The sequence below is a fragment of the Schistosoma mansoni genome, chromosome 2 (genome assembly GCF_000237925.1).
Source record: "Schistosoma mansoni strain Puerto Rico chromosome 2, complete genome".
Lineage (NCBI taxonomy): Eukaryota > Metazoa > Platyhelminthes > Trematoda > Strigeidida > Schistosomatidae > Schistosoma > Schistosoma mansoni.
Window position 1 is genome coordinate 32,107,280 of NC_031496.1, and position 19,669 is coordinate 32,126,948.

Consider the following 19,669-nt stretch of genomic DNA (forward strand, 5'->3'; position numbering starts at 1 on the left):
AAACTAAGATTTGTGTTTTACTGAATCATTTAACATGGGAGAATAATTATCCGTCCTTGCATGAAACGTTCTAACGAGGTTACGCCATGGAACTATCAGGAATCGAACCTAGGACTTTCAGAATCTCCTACTCTCCCATCAAGGTTCTTGATTGTACACAGAATTCAACCTAGATTACTCCATATGTTGCTGAAAAGCCAGGTAGATCATATGCTGACTTTAGACTAATTGGCAGATGAGAAACGAATAGTATTATGAATATGTGAATTGTTCATGGCCTACATACCTCTGTCTGGATCATTCATTATGAATCCATGTATACGTGATTGATGTAAACTTTTGATTCTGTTCTGACATTAAAGCTTCCTAAGTATTCTTAATTTTCTCACTTTCTCATTGCCGGTTGTTTCAACTATTAGGTGGTGTGTGAAGTTTTGATTGAACCTGACCGCATAACCAGATAACAAGCATTCAAATTATCATACATGTCAATTAAGTTTACTGAAACATATTGTTTAAGACATGTCAGACAAGTTGATGCAGAATAGACAGTATGTGGCTAATAGTGAAATCCATTACGTACATGTTGTCTTATTTACAACTCGTCAGCTGGATGTACTTTATATATCCCAGATTTGGTGTCCACTTCGGTATCTGAACACCATATCCTTCAATTTAAGTGTCAATATCTAAAGTATTAAATCAAATAACTTTTATTCACTGAACTTACTCTCTTCACAATGATCACTACGCCATCCTGGTTGACATTCACATTCATAAATGATATACAACGACCACATTTACATGGATCAATTGTACATGGTACCAATTCTATATTCATTATCGGAAAAAAAACAATTTGTTAATATTTTCGTTAGAATCCGCCTGTATCCCCTCTGGGGGCTACTTCCGGTTCTAAGACCGGATAAAGGAGGAGAGTTGGAAATGGTGTTAACGACCCCATCCCCTAGAAAACAAACTCACTGAAAAGAGCGCTAACCAGGAAAGATTATTACTTTTCTTAGAAAACGGATTATTAATACAGTAATGAAGTCTATCAATGGAGTTTTTTCCCACCATCTATACATATAATCGGATGTGCTTAAATTCATTCAGTATTGCTTGTTTGAATCTTCCCATCGATTTGTTAGGTCTGCAACTGGCCATCTCTGCTTACCATGGATGTGCTAAACTTCGTAAAGAAAAACCACTCGCAGTTATCCACCTCAATCGTTCATTGTTTATTTAAACGATTCTTTTAACCTATAAAATGCGATACTGAAACACTATAGAGTATATATCAATCGCTTTTAACTAAGTGCAATTTCAACGATCTCTCACTTATTCCCCAAATCAACGCATCTTTTTACAATTACTACTTTAACTACTCATAAGTAGGTAAATGACATTTGTTAGATTATTTTGCTTTCATGTCATTTAAGTCATGTAGCGATTCTCCTTAGTTTGAAGAGAGCTATCTATAATCTGACATTAAAAAAAATAATAAATGAAGCCTAATAGGCATTCAATATATTCACAACTCCTTAGCAGTGTGTGTACATGAATTTGATGGTTGATATGAGTTTTTCCAGATGATCTATGAAATTTCAAATGAAGATTTTACGATTCACTACTCATCTTATTTGTATATGTTAAAACAAAAGACAATCATTTGTCCAAGAATCCATCTTATCCTTTCTAGTTCAGTGCTTGTGTTGATTTATTATACAAACTTGATACATCATAGAAATTTTAGGATAAATTTTCCCTTATTTGACATTGTCAAATGTGTAATGGTAATAAAGTCTTTGATCGAGTCATAATAGTGGTGATATGGGCTTATTATATTGATATCATTAGATTGGGGGTAATCTACAACCATTATTGAACAGATGGACCTTGTGAGTTTCAAACTCGGATCATTCAGCCTATACATTGAATGTCCGATTTATGGTAGTTGTTTGCAGTGCCAACATAAATTTAAATACAATCACAAATAATTAATGAACTTCAAGAAAACCAGAAATCGAAATCTTATAGACTCCAACATAAAGTTCTCAAAAAAGCTATATGAATACACTGATTGTTCCTTGTTACTATCGAGGATAATAGCTCTTTTGTTAAATTGTTCAGTTCTAAGTAGTTAGCTCAACGTTATAACTTTACTACTTAAATTCAACTTCATCTTGAGCAGCCAGCTTGCCTTGAGAAAAAGTTAATAACTCGAAGGTAAGTATATAAACTACTTAATTAGAAGACGAAGTTATACTAACAAATTTAGACAGCTGGGATGCAACAAAACGATTTGGACTTCACATATTATCCAGCCTTTCTATACCATACACATCAACAAGTGCAGATCAAGACAAAAAGTGTAGCAGCAGCCTCTGCATCAGTGCGCCCCACCACTCACAAGGGATAAAGCAAGATCCTCAAGCCAAACACAGAGAATATTAACCAAATCAATCACATGTGATGGAGAAACTCTGGACGAGGTAGAAACTTTCACGTAGCTGGTCAACATCATCAATGATCAAATAGGACCCACTGCAAACGTAAAGGTAAGGATTGGTAAGGTAAGGGCAGCATTTTTACAACTGGAGAGCATATGGAACTCAACACAACTGTCTGTCGGAAAGAGACATGAAATGGATGAATATCCATCGTAAACAAGTATTAAGCCTTGTTAAGGACGGAGTAGGATGGAGAATGTTCGTGGACGGCTTATACTCCTCCACGAGGGTCAACAGGTGTAAGTAATTAAGTCAGTGACAAATTTCGAAATAAATTAACAATGAATAATTTAACCAGAAGAATTATACATGATAATCTTACTTACTTCACAATATTCCCCGGTAAAATCACGTGTACAACTACAATTGAATGGTTTCGAGTATGAAGAATTCAAATTTCTACATATTCCATTATTTAAACATGGTTGATGTCGTCCACAATAATCCAAATCTGTATATTCGATTAGTTACCAATGAAATAGAAAATAGAATAGAATAATCGTCCGTTTTAGTTGTAATGATGAGTATGAATGAATCATATATGTACCTATAAACCTTTTTTCGCTGACATGAAATAGTGCCATCGTGAATTCAGCTAACACTAAAGACTCCCAAACAGAAAATTGATTAGTTCTCACGGATTGACTTCATTTGATATCTCATCAAGTTGCCTACTGCTTGAATATTTCAGTCGATAGTTTCGTTTGACTATGAAAATCAGGATTCAAACTCCATGTGAAGCATTATTTTCTTCAAGAACACAGGAGTATCTAGTTACTGGGAGTCAAGTAGTATACATTTATCTCAATAATCTCATACTGGTTGTTCCTTTGATATTAGGTCACTCACAAATAAGGCAGACAAATAAGGCGGCCTGCTTTAACATCTGGGCTACCTGTTTCCCGTCATCTATATATTTCAACAAGTTATCTAATATCGTTTGTTTTAATACATAATTATGGCTATTAAGCACACAACCTATTCCTGTGCGTTTCTGAAAACTGCACAACCTTTCGCTGTAAAAGTTGCAAAAGGCCTAATCAGAGATGTCGTGTATGCTGGGAACATGCCGCAAAAAGAATATACATTATTCATATGTCGATTGACTGAACTGCTGACATCCAACTGACGATCACTGAATGTTTATCATCAGAAGCAACGAAGAAATAAGAAACGTAAACATGTTGAAATACTTTATGCTGAGAATTCGATTTTGTACCAAATAATATAATATTGAATAAAGCTAATAATAATAACAATGGTGATTAAATTATAACTTGACATGTGATAGCTTTCTTTGAGAAGTGAATCATAAATCGAATTATTACTAAAAATATATTGATATATTATGGAATCGTTTTTATACATATAATCATTTTATATAATTGAAATCATGAGTTAATCGAAGCTGGACCACCCTGGGAAACATTGAAGCACTGGAGAGACGTTTCGTCCTATTATGAGACTCCTCAACATTGTGCATCCACGATTCCGCCTCACGAGATTCCAACCCAGTCAGCGCACAACCTCTGAACCACTGAGCCATCCAGCATCCAATGGTGTGAATATCTAACTTCAACGAATCCACGAAATCGGGCAACCATTCACCAATTGTTTTCAGTGAGTTACTATCTCTCAACAGACCTGATTGAACTCCACTGGTTACTGTTTCTCACTACAACTGCAAGTAGTCTATCTTCAATTGACTCATGATTCCAACTATATAAAATTACTAAAATCTTTACAAAACCCTCCTTCTGACATGTAATCATTGTTTAAAAAGTTTCCACTCATAATTTTGTAATATTACTTAGTAAATCTTTGTAAAAAAGGAATCTTATTGACAGGAATCTTATTAACTAAACTTGATCACTAAATGATCCACCTCAATTAGGTAAACAACGGCATGTAAATGGTGCATCATTACATGTTCCATGTTCGCATCCTGGATATTTGATACATTCATCACAAAGTGGACCTTGCCAACCAGTTGCACAACTTATAAAGAATGAGTTAATGAAAATTGAAAGTTATTATGAGTGTTGAATTAAACAAAAAACAACAGAATACTATAGGTGAAGTAGTGGAGGAGAATACATATGAGGACAACCAACAAATAGAAAAACCATGCTCTGATGCTTCATTTGCAAAATGTTCATTCATTGTCTAAGGCTTCATTGTTCCTGGATTTCCACACTAATTGCTTTCTGTTTCTGTTCTTCCCTTCTAGATCTTCTCAATCTTCTGCTGCTAGATATTCTATTCCTGACTGATGGTATATACTACTTATGTCTTAAATAAGTAGCCCACATCACATTGGTGTTCTGCTTGGTTTTATCACACCTATTGAATCAGTAAATGACTTATGTTTGGTACTGAAACCCTAAATTTAACGATGCTTAGTGATAACATAAAAACTGTTTATATGGAAAATATTTGACCCTGTAATAGTATTCATAATCACGTTACCAGTACTTCTTGTGTACAATTCAAAGGCCTTTATCGTTATATCAACTACATTATCAAGCCTCAAATGTGGTATCACCTTTAATTCATGTAATCATGGTGACAACAAACTATCTTATAGATTTATAATAAAATGTCGACCATCAGGAATCAACATATATCTCGATGATTACCCATAATTCATCAGGGTAAGATGAACTCAAATATCAACTGAGATTAATAAATTCAATTGTAAAATATACATATAACAGGGAAAAACATGCAAGCTTTAACAACTATTGATAAATATCGTTTCTTATTACTTCTTGCATACTTAATCACTTACTAGTGTATTGAATAACATAAAAAGATTCATAGTTGAAAGCGTGAGTCAATTGAAGCTAGGCCACCAGGGAAAACCTGGAAGCACTGGACGGCCGTTTCGTTAGACATAAACACCATGGGATGCCGGATCAGTGGTCTATCGGTTAAGTGTTCTGGCGCGAGACTGGTAGGTCTTGAATTCGAATCTTGCTCACGAGGCGAGGGCGTGGATGCGCACTGCTGAGGAATCCCACAATAGGACTAAACGGTCGTCCGTGCTTCAGGTTTTCCATGTTGGTCTAGCTTCAATTGACCCATGATTTCAATTATGAAAATACTAAATCTCCAAAAAACCCCTTCTGATAATAATATATAGGTTCGTTTCATCATGAGGGTCATAGTTATCTTAGCAACTAAAAAATGTCCAATGGTAACTTACTTGTAAACATTCACTATTCTTACTCAATTTGATCTAAATATGATTTGACTTTAACTAACTATCATCCATGCATCCATGCTATGACTAAATAGTATTATGGAACATATTTGTAAAAGATACCTATGGACATATTGTAGTGAACAAGAACATTGGTGGGGATAATCGAATGTATTTCATATTCCATATAGTGAATAGTGAATTCACAAACTACTAATCAATTGTCACAATCTTAACTGTTCCTTCTGCAAATATCAGTCCGTCTTCTCTAATTTGATTGTTCATGCATTTTCATACCAATTACATGCTGTTCTCATTCTCTCCTTATCGATCTTCTACTGAAATACATTCAATGCCCGACTATCACCATATACTACTTATGTGGATATCAGTAACCCACACCACAATATGAAATCCTACATTAACAATAAACAATTGACTATTCTTAAATAGATATCAAATGTATCTTTTAAAAATTTCATTGTTAGTTACTAATTCAATCAATAGGAAAGTGACTAGTGTATATCTATACTTTATTCACTTATCAACAACATTCATTTGTTTATTATGTTCGTTTTTGTTTTACCAGTAATCTGGAAAAAAGGAATAGTGTGGAGAATGTTGAGTTTTAATTGAGATCATGAATCGACCAATTTAAGACCATTATTTAAAATCTGAAAGCATTGGACTCCTGTTTCGTTCTAGTATAAGACTCTTTAGCAATCAATGCATACCGTTGGATGCCAGCTGATTGCTCTAGAGATTAAACATTTGCGCGTGAGGCTGAAGGTTCTGAGTTCGAATCCCACATGCAGGATCGTGGATATGAACTGTTGAGGAATCCAATGCTACAACGAAATGGCTATCTAGTGCTTCTAGATTCTCATTAGGAGTTTGACATTAATCGATTCATAATCTCAATCAAAAAAATTGAAGAAGAGATATCAGTTTAGCAATAGAAGACAAGTAAGCAAACCCGACTAACAATCTTTGTTGTCATTTGATTACAGTTACATGAAAGAAAAATATTCACGATATATGATCAAATAAAAGTTTTGTTTATTTGCTTTCCTTTTGTAAATTATATTTGGTGTGGGGGGAAGGTAGGGGATGGAAGGCGATAATTATTTTATTCCAAAACGAAAATTAAAAACTCATTTAATCGTTGAATTCATGAGTCAATTGAATCTAGACTACCATGGAAAACTTAGAAGCACTAAACGGCAGTTACATCCTAGTATGTGACTCCTCGACAGTGCACATCCACGATCCCGACCATAAGGGGCTCAACCCAGGATCTGTCAGATTCATGCGCTAATGCCTAACCTCTAGACCACTAAGTCGGTATCGAATAGTGTTAATGTCTAACTCTAATCAATCCACGTTATTGCGCCACCATCCACCATTGTCTTTAGTGAGTAACTGCCTCACAACAGACATATTCGAACTCATGGACTCAACTATCAAATTACTATTATAATTTCGTTTTTCTTTTAATGATTTGTAAACATTTATGATTCACATAGAAAATAGTTTTAATGATAAAACTAATTCGAAATGAGACTTGATCAATGGGATTCGAACAGGATCAGAAAAGATTAGATAAATATGAAATTAGGCACCACTCAATGATCCATGAAACAAAATAATCAACTTATTCGCATTCTCCTGGTCTTGAACAAGTTCCATGAACTGGAGGACAACCAATATTGCATATTGCTAGGTATAAAACATTTGGAATATAACAGTTATCATCCAACTTATATTACAATGCTTCACTATATAATATTTTCAATAGGATCATTGACAATACTATTGTGTTATGACTGTCTGACTAGTTATTGTTATTGGTAGCTTAACTACGTACATATGTTAAGCCTCGTCGAGGGACATAGGCCGCCACTCTCCATCCAACTCTGTACTCAACAATCATTTACACTCGTTTACAGTCGATATTCATTATTACCATGTCTCTTCCCAATTCCAAACTCAATGTGTTTCTTGGTCATCTTTTTTTTGTTTCCTTTCACGATTCCAAGTTGGAAACTGATTTGTTCTCTCCCACAGAAGTCTATTGTTGATTTCTATTTTCCTTTTGTTTGTATTAGAAACAGCGTTTGATCATTTTCGTTTATATAAAAACTCATTTAGTCAATATTCTCATATCCCCAATAAATATCCCCCTAATAACATTTAGGTTAGTAGACAATATTGAAATCTAGAATGGACATTTCATTATAGTAGGAATTCAGTTAATTGGATATATATATGAATTTGTATCGTGATTATCACACAAAACATCAAAGCGTAATTCATTAGACAACCGAACTAAGATAACCATCTCTAGCTGACAAGTTTTGGAGTGGAACAAAACCTGCTGTGAAAAACTTCATTTTTTTCTTGGTTTAAACACATCATGATAAGTTTAAGACTGACTGTTTTGAGATGCAATCATAAATCGAATATCTCGCTGAAATGAGTCACCTATTCTGCGTTGTTTTTTAATTAAACACATGATCCAACCATCCATCAAGTTAAAAATAAAACAATTAGATATCAAGTCAGTGAGGGATCATGAGAACGATCGCTGAAGGAATTGTCAGTATTCATTGTTGATAAGTTGTATGAATATCAACTGTAAACAAGTGTAAATGATTGTGAAGGACAGAGTTGGATGAAGAATATTGGTGGATGGCTTATGCTCCTCAATGAAGGGTAACATGATATAAAATCATCCGACGAGACTATAATTTATGGACGACCTTTGAGCGAATCATAAGTGACCTTGACAAATGTTAGCCAAACAGTAAACAATCAGCATAGAACACAAATATATTATACAAAATCAAATAATTAAAGTGGATACACATCTTTTATATGGTCCAAAAACTTGTCAAGGTTAGATAAAGGTTCAAAGGTAGAGGAACTCATCCATATGGCTCCATAATAATTGGTCTCTGGAGCCATTATAAGGTCTTAAAAACCCTCTCATCCTCGACTACATGGCTTTTTCATTGTTTGCGTGTACTTTTGTTGTGTAATTTTATCATTTTTATTATGGATATGTCCCTACAATACTCATACCTGTTGAACAGCCAAAGCTTCAGTAACATCTGCGATTATTGCAACCAATGTTATTGGTGCTTTTATTATACAGTTCACGGCATTCATTATAATATGCCTTAGTCTCAATCTTGATCGAACAAGAACGATTCCTATTCTAGCAAACGTCTTCCTTCAACATATATTACATCGAAGGATAACATCACGGTAGTCTGTACAAGGTCTACGAGTTATTTAATACCAGCAATTACTAATACACGAACTTCTTAGTAGTCTCATTTTTGTAACCGCTTAATTGTCAAGTCTTCTTCAAAATCCTTTGTGAACCGATCATATATGAGCATCAGATACTGAAATTGGCGCCGTGACCTTGAAATCCCACAAAAACGCTTCTGATTGGCTAGTCCATAAACTATAGTCACGCCAACTTTTCTTATAAAATTGTTCAATCTTTACAATATCATCTAAATTATAGTCTATTTTGAATGTTTTCATCTTCGTTATAAAGAGGATGGTTGTTTTAATCATGAAAATATAAACATTTCACTAGTTTAATTGTCAATAATTCTGTTACTTTTTTTGTTTGCTTTTCTCTCCTTCTTTTTTTTGTTATTTAATAAACTTTTAAAATTGAAAATGGAATTCGTTTTTTTCACGTTTTTATGATTGATTATGACAAAACAAAATAGAGTGTGTGTAAGTGTGTGACAATGTTGGTCGGTGGCCTATGCTCCATTAGGAGTGACAGGCGTAATTGAAGTAGGTGGGTGTGTGTGAGTGAGTGAGTGAGATAGAAAGAGAGAAAGGAAAAGAGAAGGAGTGAAAGAGAGAAAAGTTTAGAAGCGATAAAAAAATAACCGATAAAAGATAGAAAACAAGTTTTTTTGTTGAAATGTTAATTAAATGTATGATAAAATATCCAAATGAAATTTCTTAAAAAAGTTGAAATCATGAGTTAATTGAAGCAAGACCACTATCGAAAACCTGGAAGCACTGGACGGTCATTTTGTCAAATTGTGGGACTACATAGCAAAGCGCATCCACGATCCCACACTCGCGAGATTCGAACTCAGGACCTACCAGCCTCGCGCCAGAGTACTTAACCGATAGACCACTGAGTCGGTAGTCATCCAAAGGTGTTAATGTCTAACTTAAACCAATCCACGACATATGAGCGACCAGTCACCAATTGTCTTCAGTGAGTTGTTATCTCACAACAGACCTGGTTGAACTTTACTGGTTACTGCTTATCACTCGAACTCCAGGAAATACCTCTTGAAGTCAGTCACTAGTGAGCATATGTTAATTAATATCAGAAGGTGTTTTGTGGATATTATAGTAAGTTTAATAGTTGACATCATGAATCAATTGAAGTTAAACCACCATGGAAAACCTGTAAGCATTGGACGGAAGCTTCGTCGTAGTGTGGGACTCCTCAGCAGTGCGCATCCACGATCACGCCCCGTGAGATTCGATAATAAATTGCAAAATATTAATCCAACTTGCCTGTTCCTTTGTAAATGTCAATCATTCATCTCAAACTTTACTGTTCCTTCATCTCCATACCAATTGTTTTCTGTTTCTGTTCTTTCCTTCTGGATCTTCTCAATCTTTGGCTCCCAGATATTCTACTGCTGACTCATGATATATACTACTTATGTCTATATAAGTAGCACACACCACAATACCATCAAGTATATCAGTATTATGAACAATGATGAAATTTGGATAAAACTAAATGATAAATCAGTTAAGATTGGTCTAATAATTCGGAGTTTAGGTTATTGTTGACTTAATTATTCCTCAGAATTACATACTGTTAACAAAACAACAAAAGGAAAGATAAATGAAAAGCTTCGTAGCAGGTATATGATAGGATTTAATGAACTTACTCACTCTCCAAACTTACATTCATAATTCCCTATATAAACAATGTTTACATCATACAAATAGGCATGAAAAATAGCTGGTTGTACTAATCACAGAATAAACTCATCAAGGAGAAGATGACAACTGGTTGGTCTTAGTATGGGACTCTATAGAAGTGCACACAAGAAACCCACACGGCCGTCGAACCCAGGCACTTAATTTCCTTAAGTTGAATCATCAAAGCCAACAATCTCTATAAACCACCTGCAATAATAATGATAATAAGCTGAACGCTTAGTCATTTGAACCAGTATGTCGGTGCCAAATAGTACAATTTCAACTTCAACCAGTTTTGAATATTATGTGATGATTATCCAGTCCTATTTATCTCAATTGTCTCATCTCTAATATATCATAATTCTGCCAGTTATGATTTCTAGTGAATATGTATTAACAAGGTGTAAGTTGGTGGTTGGAGGTGGTCAACAGGCAACCCTGGATCCGGGTTTCGTGCTACTTGGCACTCGTCAGCAAGGTGCACCTGTAATCCTGAGGGAACTGATGCTCCTTGGCGGATTCGATCCCGTGTCACTCAGCTTCACAGTCCAAGACGTTACCACTGAGCTATCCGGGCCTCGACCGACCTCCTGTAGGACTGAGATCACCTCCAACCACCAACTTATTTCAATATATATAGTGAAAGCAGTGTCGAGCCACCTAGACTGTTGGCCACATTGTAACTTGATCGATAGCATTCGATCAGCACTAAGAAGGACTTGACAAGCATGACATTTATCACCACCCAGTGATCAATCAATTGTGATTACTATGGTGTCCTCAACGAACACGAAACACTTGTCTAATTCATCTTGATGTTCTGGATTACCTCATATGACGGATGCTACCTACAAATTAAGACATTATAGAATGATAGAGATAGACAGATAGAATAATAAATAATTCATTCAATTACCTTTATCACATTCAATTCCACTCCAACCAGGTTCACATATTTTATCACCATTTGCATCACATTTAAATTTGGTATGATTCTCATTGACTTGACATACTTTAGTACAATCATTACCATAATGATTTAATTCACATGTTAATTGAATACAAATTGTATAACCAGAATATTGTGTGGATATAGTAACTTGATTCCAATCGGTGGAGAGATTTAATGGCTTCGTTGAAGAAATTAATGGACGTAATAGACCACGATGTATAGCTCGATCAATTAAATATTTCTCATTACGATTCACTAAATCATAAGCTTCTAATATAACTGTGAATAAACGCTGAATTAAAAGAGAATAAACAAAGAGAAAGGGGAATATTATGGAAAGAAATGCTTTCATAGCAGTATAGATGAATACTTATAAAGTTGATTATCATATTTGATGTGTGAGGAATTTTTAATTCAATGTTGAGCGGCAAAGTCCGACTCATACGTCCTCGTCGTGTCTCTTGAATCATGGGACTGTTTCCATGAACTAATGTGAGCGGTGACCCGGGTGGTGGAGATTGGCCTAATCAACCAATCTACCAATCCCCGAGAACGAATACGAATGCTACATAGAGTGATTGCATAATTACTGAGAGTTCAAAAGAGTGGTAAAATAAAAATGAGTCTACCCAAACAAACCAAAAAGACAAAAAAATGGGTTGTGAGAGTTATGTAACGGTTCTGCGTAAGCAGTGCAGAAACAGCTATCCTGCCCTGATGCAGCGATTTTCTCCAGAAGGGCCTACTAGGCTTCACCATTCTATATGGCTGGAAGGGGCAATTCAATGTTAGTTATATGTCCATTTCCATTCCCTTTGGTTTCAGTTAATTCTTTCCTAGAAAATTTATCACTGACTTAACATCATTTAAAGAATCTCTGAAATTACATCCATATTCTTCAAACTAATCACAATTTTTTTTTAATTTGATGTGTCCTGGTAACTAAATGTTATCAGAAGGGAGTTTTGTGGAGATTTCAGTAATTTTATATAGTTCAGATCATGAGTTAATTGAAGCTAGACCACTATCGAAAACCTGGAAGCACTGGACGGCCGTTTCGTCGTAGTGTGGGACTCCTCAGCAGTGCGCATCCACTATTCCGCTTCGTGAGATTCCAACACAGGACCCATCAGTCTCGCGCCAGAGCACTTAACCTCTAGACCACTGAGCCGGTCGGCATCCAACAGTGTTAATGTCTAACCTTACAGGTTTTCCATGTTGATCTACCTTCAATTGACTAATGATCTCATCTATAAAATTACAAAAATCTCCACGAAACCTCCTTCTGATATCTTAAATCGGATTGGTTTGTCAATAAATCATACTTTGAATAAATAGTAAGAAAGTTTGTAAAGATTCATGCTTACTGTGTATTTAAATTAGTATGAAACTAAGTTACTTTTCACCATGAAGCATGAAACAATTGTGTCGACTCGTTTTGATGTACTCATAATGAAGTAACATTTAGTCTTAGTAATAAGCTGATTAATTTAGAGTATAATATGGATTAGATGTATAAATTAACGTTCTTTGATAATACTTCAGGGTGAATTAGGCATGACTAGATATAGTCTCAAATTGAGAATACGAATATAGATTTGAACATATTTTAGTGTTAGCAACAGTCATATGAGAAGAGCTTACTTAACAACAGACTAAGTGGACACAAATATCTTTTTATGATTCAGTGTTTATATACTATCGGATTATTTTTCACTAAGTGATCGAGACATCTAAAATAACGAAGTAGGAATGTAATACAAACTAAAACACCTAATTAATACTCCATTTTTGTATTGGTTGTTTGAATCTTCGTAATAATGTTTAGGACCGCATCCTCTGAGGATTGTCTTGGTGTTGTCTTAAGTCAAAAACATTATAAGCAGAAATGATGGTGGCTTGTCAGGTGGATGTACTTGCATGCTAGAGTTTATGTTCAGACCAGGACTGGAACTCGATACCGTTTACTTAAAACATCATCGCGTTATCCAATTAGCTAATGAGTCCAGATAGCCAGTAGCTCATGCTACAGGATAAAGTTTAATTCATTTTTGTATTAGCTATATAGAATCGGAACTCCGCCTGTAGCTCCTCCAGGGGCTACTGCCGGTCCCAAGCCCGGGTAAAGGAGGAGGGTTGGGCATGGGGTTAGCGACCCCATCCCGTAGAAAATCAACTCGCTAAAAAAACGCTAACCAGAAAAAATCATTCAAACCATTCAAACTCTGCCCTGGGAGTAGAAGGAAAAATGACGTCTCATGATGAAAGCCGAGTTCATTCGGAAGTCATGAGGCCGATGCACCTTCTTACAACCAGAGCGACAATTTTTATAGGTACATGGAATGTCCGGACAATGTGGGAGACCGGCAGAGTCTTCCAAATTTCTGCGGAAATGAGGAAATACAACCTGGAAGTGCTTGGAATCAGTGAAACACATTGGACGCAGGTTGGACAACAACGACTGTCTTCAGGGGAACTTCTGTTATACTCCGGTCATGAAGAAGAAAATGCCCCACATACACAAGGAGTTGCATTGATGCTGTCTAGAAAAGCACAAAATGCACTTATAGGATGGGAATCTCATGGACCGAGGATCATCAAAGCCTCCTTCAGAACAAAGAGAGAGGGCATTACAATGAACATCATCCAATGCTATGCGCCGACCAACGACTACGATGAAGACGCTAAAGACCAATTCTACGATAGGCTGCAGTCAATCTTCGAGAAGTGCCCAACCAAGGACCTGACCATTCTAATGGGAGATTTCAATGCCAAGGTTGGAAAGGACAACACGGGATACGAAGACGTCATGGGACAATATGGACTGGGAGGAAGGAACGAAAACGGTGAGAGATTTGCAAACCTATGTGCCTTCAATAAACTGGTCATAGGTGGCACCATATTCCCACACAAAAACATACACAAAGCCACTTGGATTTCACCGGATCACACTACACAAAATCAAATCGACCATATCTGCATCAACAAAAAGTTCAGGAGGACGATGGAGGATGTGAGAACCAGAAGAGGAGCTGATATAGCATCCGATCACCATTTGCTGGTCGCCAAGATGAAACTAAAACTCAAGAAGCACTGGACAATGGCGCGGACAACATCACAAAAGTTTAACACGGCCTTTCTTCGAGATGCTGACAAACTCAACGAATTTAACATAGCCCTCAGCAACAGGTTCGAGGCCTTTCATGACCTACTCAATGGAGAGGGAACCACCATAGAGAACAGCTGGAAAGGTATCAAGGAGGCAATCGTTTCAACATGTCAGGAGGTTCTGGGCCAAAAGAAGCACCATCACAAGGAATGGATCACTGTTGATACACTGGATAAAATTGAAGCAAGGAGGAACAAGAAGGTAGCAATCAATATCAGCCGAACAAGAGCAGAAAAAGCCAAGGCACAAGCCGAATACACAGAGGCAAACAAGCAAGTGAAGAGGAGCATCAGGACCGACAAACGTAAATATGTGGAAGATTTAGCGATGACAGCGGAAAAGGCTGCAAGAGAGGGAAACATGAGACAACTGTATGATACAACAAAGAAACTTGCTGGAAATTACCGTCAACCAGAAAGACCAGTGAAAAACAAGGAAGGCAAAGTAATCAACGATATAGAAGAACAACGAAACAGGTGGGTAGAACACTTCAAGGAACTCTTGAATCGACCAGCTCCACTGAACCCACCCAACATCGAAGCAGCACCCACAGACCTCCCAATCGATATTGGCCCACCAACAATTGAAGAGATCAGCATGGCCATTAGACAAATCAAGAGTGGCAAAGCAGCGGGACCAGACAACATCCCGGCAGAGGCACTGAAAGCAAATGTAACAGCAACTGCCAAGATACTCCACATCCTCTTCGGTAAGATTTGGGACGAAGAACATGTACCAACAGACTGGAAAGAAGGACTTCTCATCAAGATACCAAAGAAAGGCGATCTGAGCAAGTGCGACAACTACAGGGGCATCACTCTCCTCTCAATACCAGGAAAAGTCTTCAACAGAGTATTGTTAAACAGGATGAAGGATTCCGTGGACGCTCAACTTCGAGATCAACAAGCTGGATTTCGTAAGGATAGATCGTGCACAGATCAAATCGCAACTCTACGTATCATTGTGGAACAATCAATCGAATGGAATTCATCACTGTACATCAACTTCATCGACTACGAGAAGGCATTTGATAGCGTGGACAGGACGACACTATGGAAGCTTCTTCGACACTACGGCGTGCCTGAGAAGATAGTCAACATCATACGGAACTCCTATGATGGACTAAACTGCCAAATCGTCCACGGAGGACAACTCACCGACTCGTTCGAGGTAAAGACCGGTGTTAGGCAAGGTTGCCTACTCTCACCCTTTCTCTTTCTCCTGGTGATCGACTGGATTATGAAGACGTCAACATCTGGAGGAAATCACGGGATACAGTGGACAGGCAGGATGCAGCTTGACGATTTAGACTTCGCGGATGATCTGGCTCTTCTATCACAAACGCAACAACAAATGCAGGAGAAAACGACCAGCGTAGCAGCAGCCTCAGCAGCAGTAGGTCTCAATATAAACAAAGGGAAAGGCAAGACTCTCCGATACAATACAATATGCACCAATCCAATTACACTTGACGGAGAAGCTTTGGAGGATGTGGAAATCTTTACATATCTGGGCAGCATCATTGATGAACACAGTGGATCAGATGCAGATGTGAGGGCGCGGATCGGCAAAGCAAGAGCAGCATATTTACAACTGAAGAACATCTGGAGCTCAAAACAATTGTCAACCAACACCAAGGTTAGAATTTTCAATACAAATGTCAAGACAGTTCTTCTGTATGGGGCAGAGACGTGGCGAACTACGAAAGCCATTATCCAGAAGATACAAGTGTTTATTAACAGCTGTCTACGCAAGATACTTCGGATCCGATGGCCAGACACTATCAGCAACAAGTTACTGTGGGAGAGAACAAACCAGATTCCAGCGGAGGAAGAAATCAGGAAGAAGCGCTGGAAGTGGATTGGGCACACTTTGAGGAAATCACCCAATTGTGTCACACGACAAGCCCTCACATGGAATCCTGAAGGTCAAATGAGAAGAGGAAGACCAAAGAACACATTACGCCGAGAAATAGAGACAGACATGAGAAGAATGAACAAGAACTGGATAGAACTAGAAAAGAAGGCCCAGGACAGAGTGGGTTGGAGAAAGCTGGTCGGTGGCCTATGCTCCATTGGGAGTAACAGGCGAAAGTAAGTAAGTAAGTATATAGAATCGGACGTTAAGTGAATAACAAGATGGTATTTGACGCGAACGGTACTGGGTCTGAGTCTTGAAGTGAACATGAACTCTGGGATGTTGGTACATCCAATTGACGAATCCCGCCTAGGACGAAACTCACATTCCGGATTCCACTGTTAGCCACCATCACCTCTACTTATAATCTAATAAGTAGTTTTTCCTTATTCTAAATCGATAAATATTTACCTAAGAACTTTTGTGAGGTTATGTGTATGTAGTTCTAGTATGATTTTCTTCATATAATGAAAACAGATTGAATAATTTTTAAAGGCCAAGGTAACTTAAAAATATTTCTGTTTTCAAGATAACCAGAACTTGAGTTTCACGTATACAGAGATGAATGAACCATTTTATCAAATTAATGATGTTGAAAAATGTGTACTGTACCGTCGGTAACTCAGTAATTTAAATATACCATGGTTACTAAGATACTTGAAGCTTACGGGTACAATATACCACATGACTGCGAGTATAGATTGCTGAGAAATCCTAAAACAAGACGAATCAGCTAACCAATACTTATCTTGTCTTCAAATATTCTATAGCTACTATTCATTCATAGTGGAATTCTCTTGAAAATTATCACTACGCAAATTCCTGTACTTATCAGTAGACAACCTCATGCCCCCCCCCCAAAAAAAAAACAATCTATTAATTTCTCCGTTATACACCGCATACTAATCTTATTTCGACAGTCATTAAAAACTAGAGAACACTAAACAATTCATTCCTTTTAGTATAATTCCTCTAAACATTAAACAATCACTATTCAATCAATTATTGAATTCTATAGTTGAAATCATGAGTCAGTTGAAGCTAGACCACCATGAAAAACCTGGAAGTGTTGGACGGCTGTTTCGCTCCACTCCGGGACTCCTCAACAGTGCGCGTCCTCATTCCCTCAATCATGATTTAAACTCAGCACCTATCAATCTCACGCGCAAACGCTTAACCTCTGGACCACCGAGCCGGCCAGCATCCAACGGTGTTAATGTTTAACTTCAACCAATCCACGAAGTTGAGCAACCGTTCACCATTGTCTTCAGTGGGTTACTATCACACAACTGATCTGGTTGAATTCCACTGGTCACTGCTTCCTATTAGAACTCTAGGAAACACCTCTTAATTTCAAAAGTTGCAGATCTTACAATAAGTCTTTAACCTTCATCTTAACACTAAGTTAACATCAATTCGCTTCCATTTATTCAATTGCCGATCTGTAATCATTTAATCAATTGACTTATTTTATCAGAAGGGGTTTCGAAGAGATTTCAGTATTTTCATAGTTTAAATCATGAGTTAATTGAAGCTATAAAAATACTGAAATCTCCATTAAACCTCCTTCTCATCTATAATCATATGCTCACTAGTGACTGACTTCAAGATTTCCTGGAGTTCTAGTGGTAAGCAGTAACCAGTGTAGTTCGAACCACGTCTGTTGTGAGATATCAACTCACTGAAGACAAGTTATGAACGGTCACTCAAACTTCTTGACTTATTTTATATTTCTATCTTTTAAGGTCAAATTGAGTTCATTGAAATTGTATGCAACTCTTTCTTTTTTTCAAATGATTCACTGTCTCCTTTTTTCCCTTTTTTTATTTTTTTTTCATTTCAAATGTGTTTGTTACTATGGCATTCAAGATATTAAAATTTTAAAAAAATTTTCCTAAGAAAGAATAATTAAATTTACACCGTAATAGACACTGTCCTAACAACAACAACAACAACGGTAATACAAATTACATCATATTCAATTAAAACAAAATACATAAAAAGAATATTTTTGTGTGAATCTAAACTATATCGAGGCAATACGCACAGTATGCACATATGCCAATTAGAGACTGACCAGTTGCAGTCCTAAACACATCGATGGGGAGATCCAAACAAACAATACTAAGTGAAAATTCCCATTTTGACATTTGTTAATTAAAAAAAGGAACGAATCGAGCGAAGAAATTTCTTTTCAATTAGTTTTTCATCATGGCTCTACACTAATATATATATGATTTACAATAATTAAATAACACTCATGGAGTAGATACGTTACGTAATGATTATATAATGACATCGATTATAAACTAACATTAATTGAAAGAGAAGGATTAATACTAATCAAAGTTATTATTCGAAAATCAAGCTGTTGCTACGTTGCATAATATATAAAAAAGAGAAGTAAGAACTAACAAAATATTTTGATGAATGGTCAGTAATATAGTAATTATGTAAGAATCAAGAGACGAATGAAGAGAATAAGTAAAATACAAAATACAAAAAATGGAAGGAATAAGATAATTGTTTACCGAAATTATGCTACAAACTCCGCTATACCGATGGCCAAGGTAGCGAGAGTGGTTGTACAAACTTCTTTTGGATACGTAGGTTCGGTTTGTAGATATGAATTGCGATGGCTTCAGCTATGTGCAATAGACGAGCTCGTAAACCATGTGGCAAATTTGATGGAATATGGTAGATAACCTTAAAAGCTTTATTCAGTTCAACATGATGACCTGTGTCCACCAAGTGAGCGAGAATAGAACTCTTAATCCCCTTTATCTGTCCTTTAGTCAACCATGACGGATGGTGTTCTGTTATTCGTTGACGAACTTGCCGAATTGTACGCCCTATATAACTGGCTCCACAGGAGCAGTTGAATTGGTAAATACACATAGATGTGGCGAATTCAGGCAATCTGT

General features: G+C 36.7%; 1 protein-coding gene across 1 annotated transcript in view; it reads right to left on the bottom strand.

Annotated features, from left to right (window-relative positions):
• Smp_122750 (Jagged) overlaps positions 1-19,669 on the bottom strand; it is a gene marked incomplete at both ends in the record, with an annotated part of 52,034 nt that overhangs the window by 4,975 nt on the left and 27,390 nt on the right. The window contains 2 exon segments of the mRNA XM_018796394.1: positions 2,836-2,964; positions 11,624-11,951. Coding sequence (XP_018650611.1) covers positions 2,836-2,964; positions 11,624-11,951 — 457 coding nt within the window.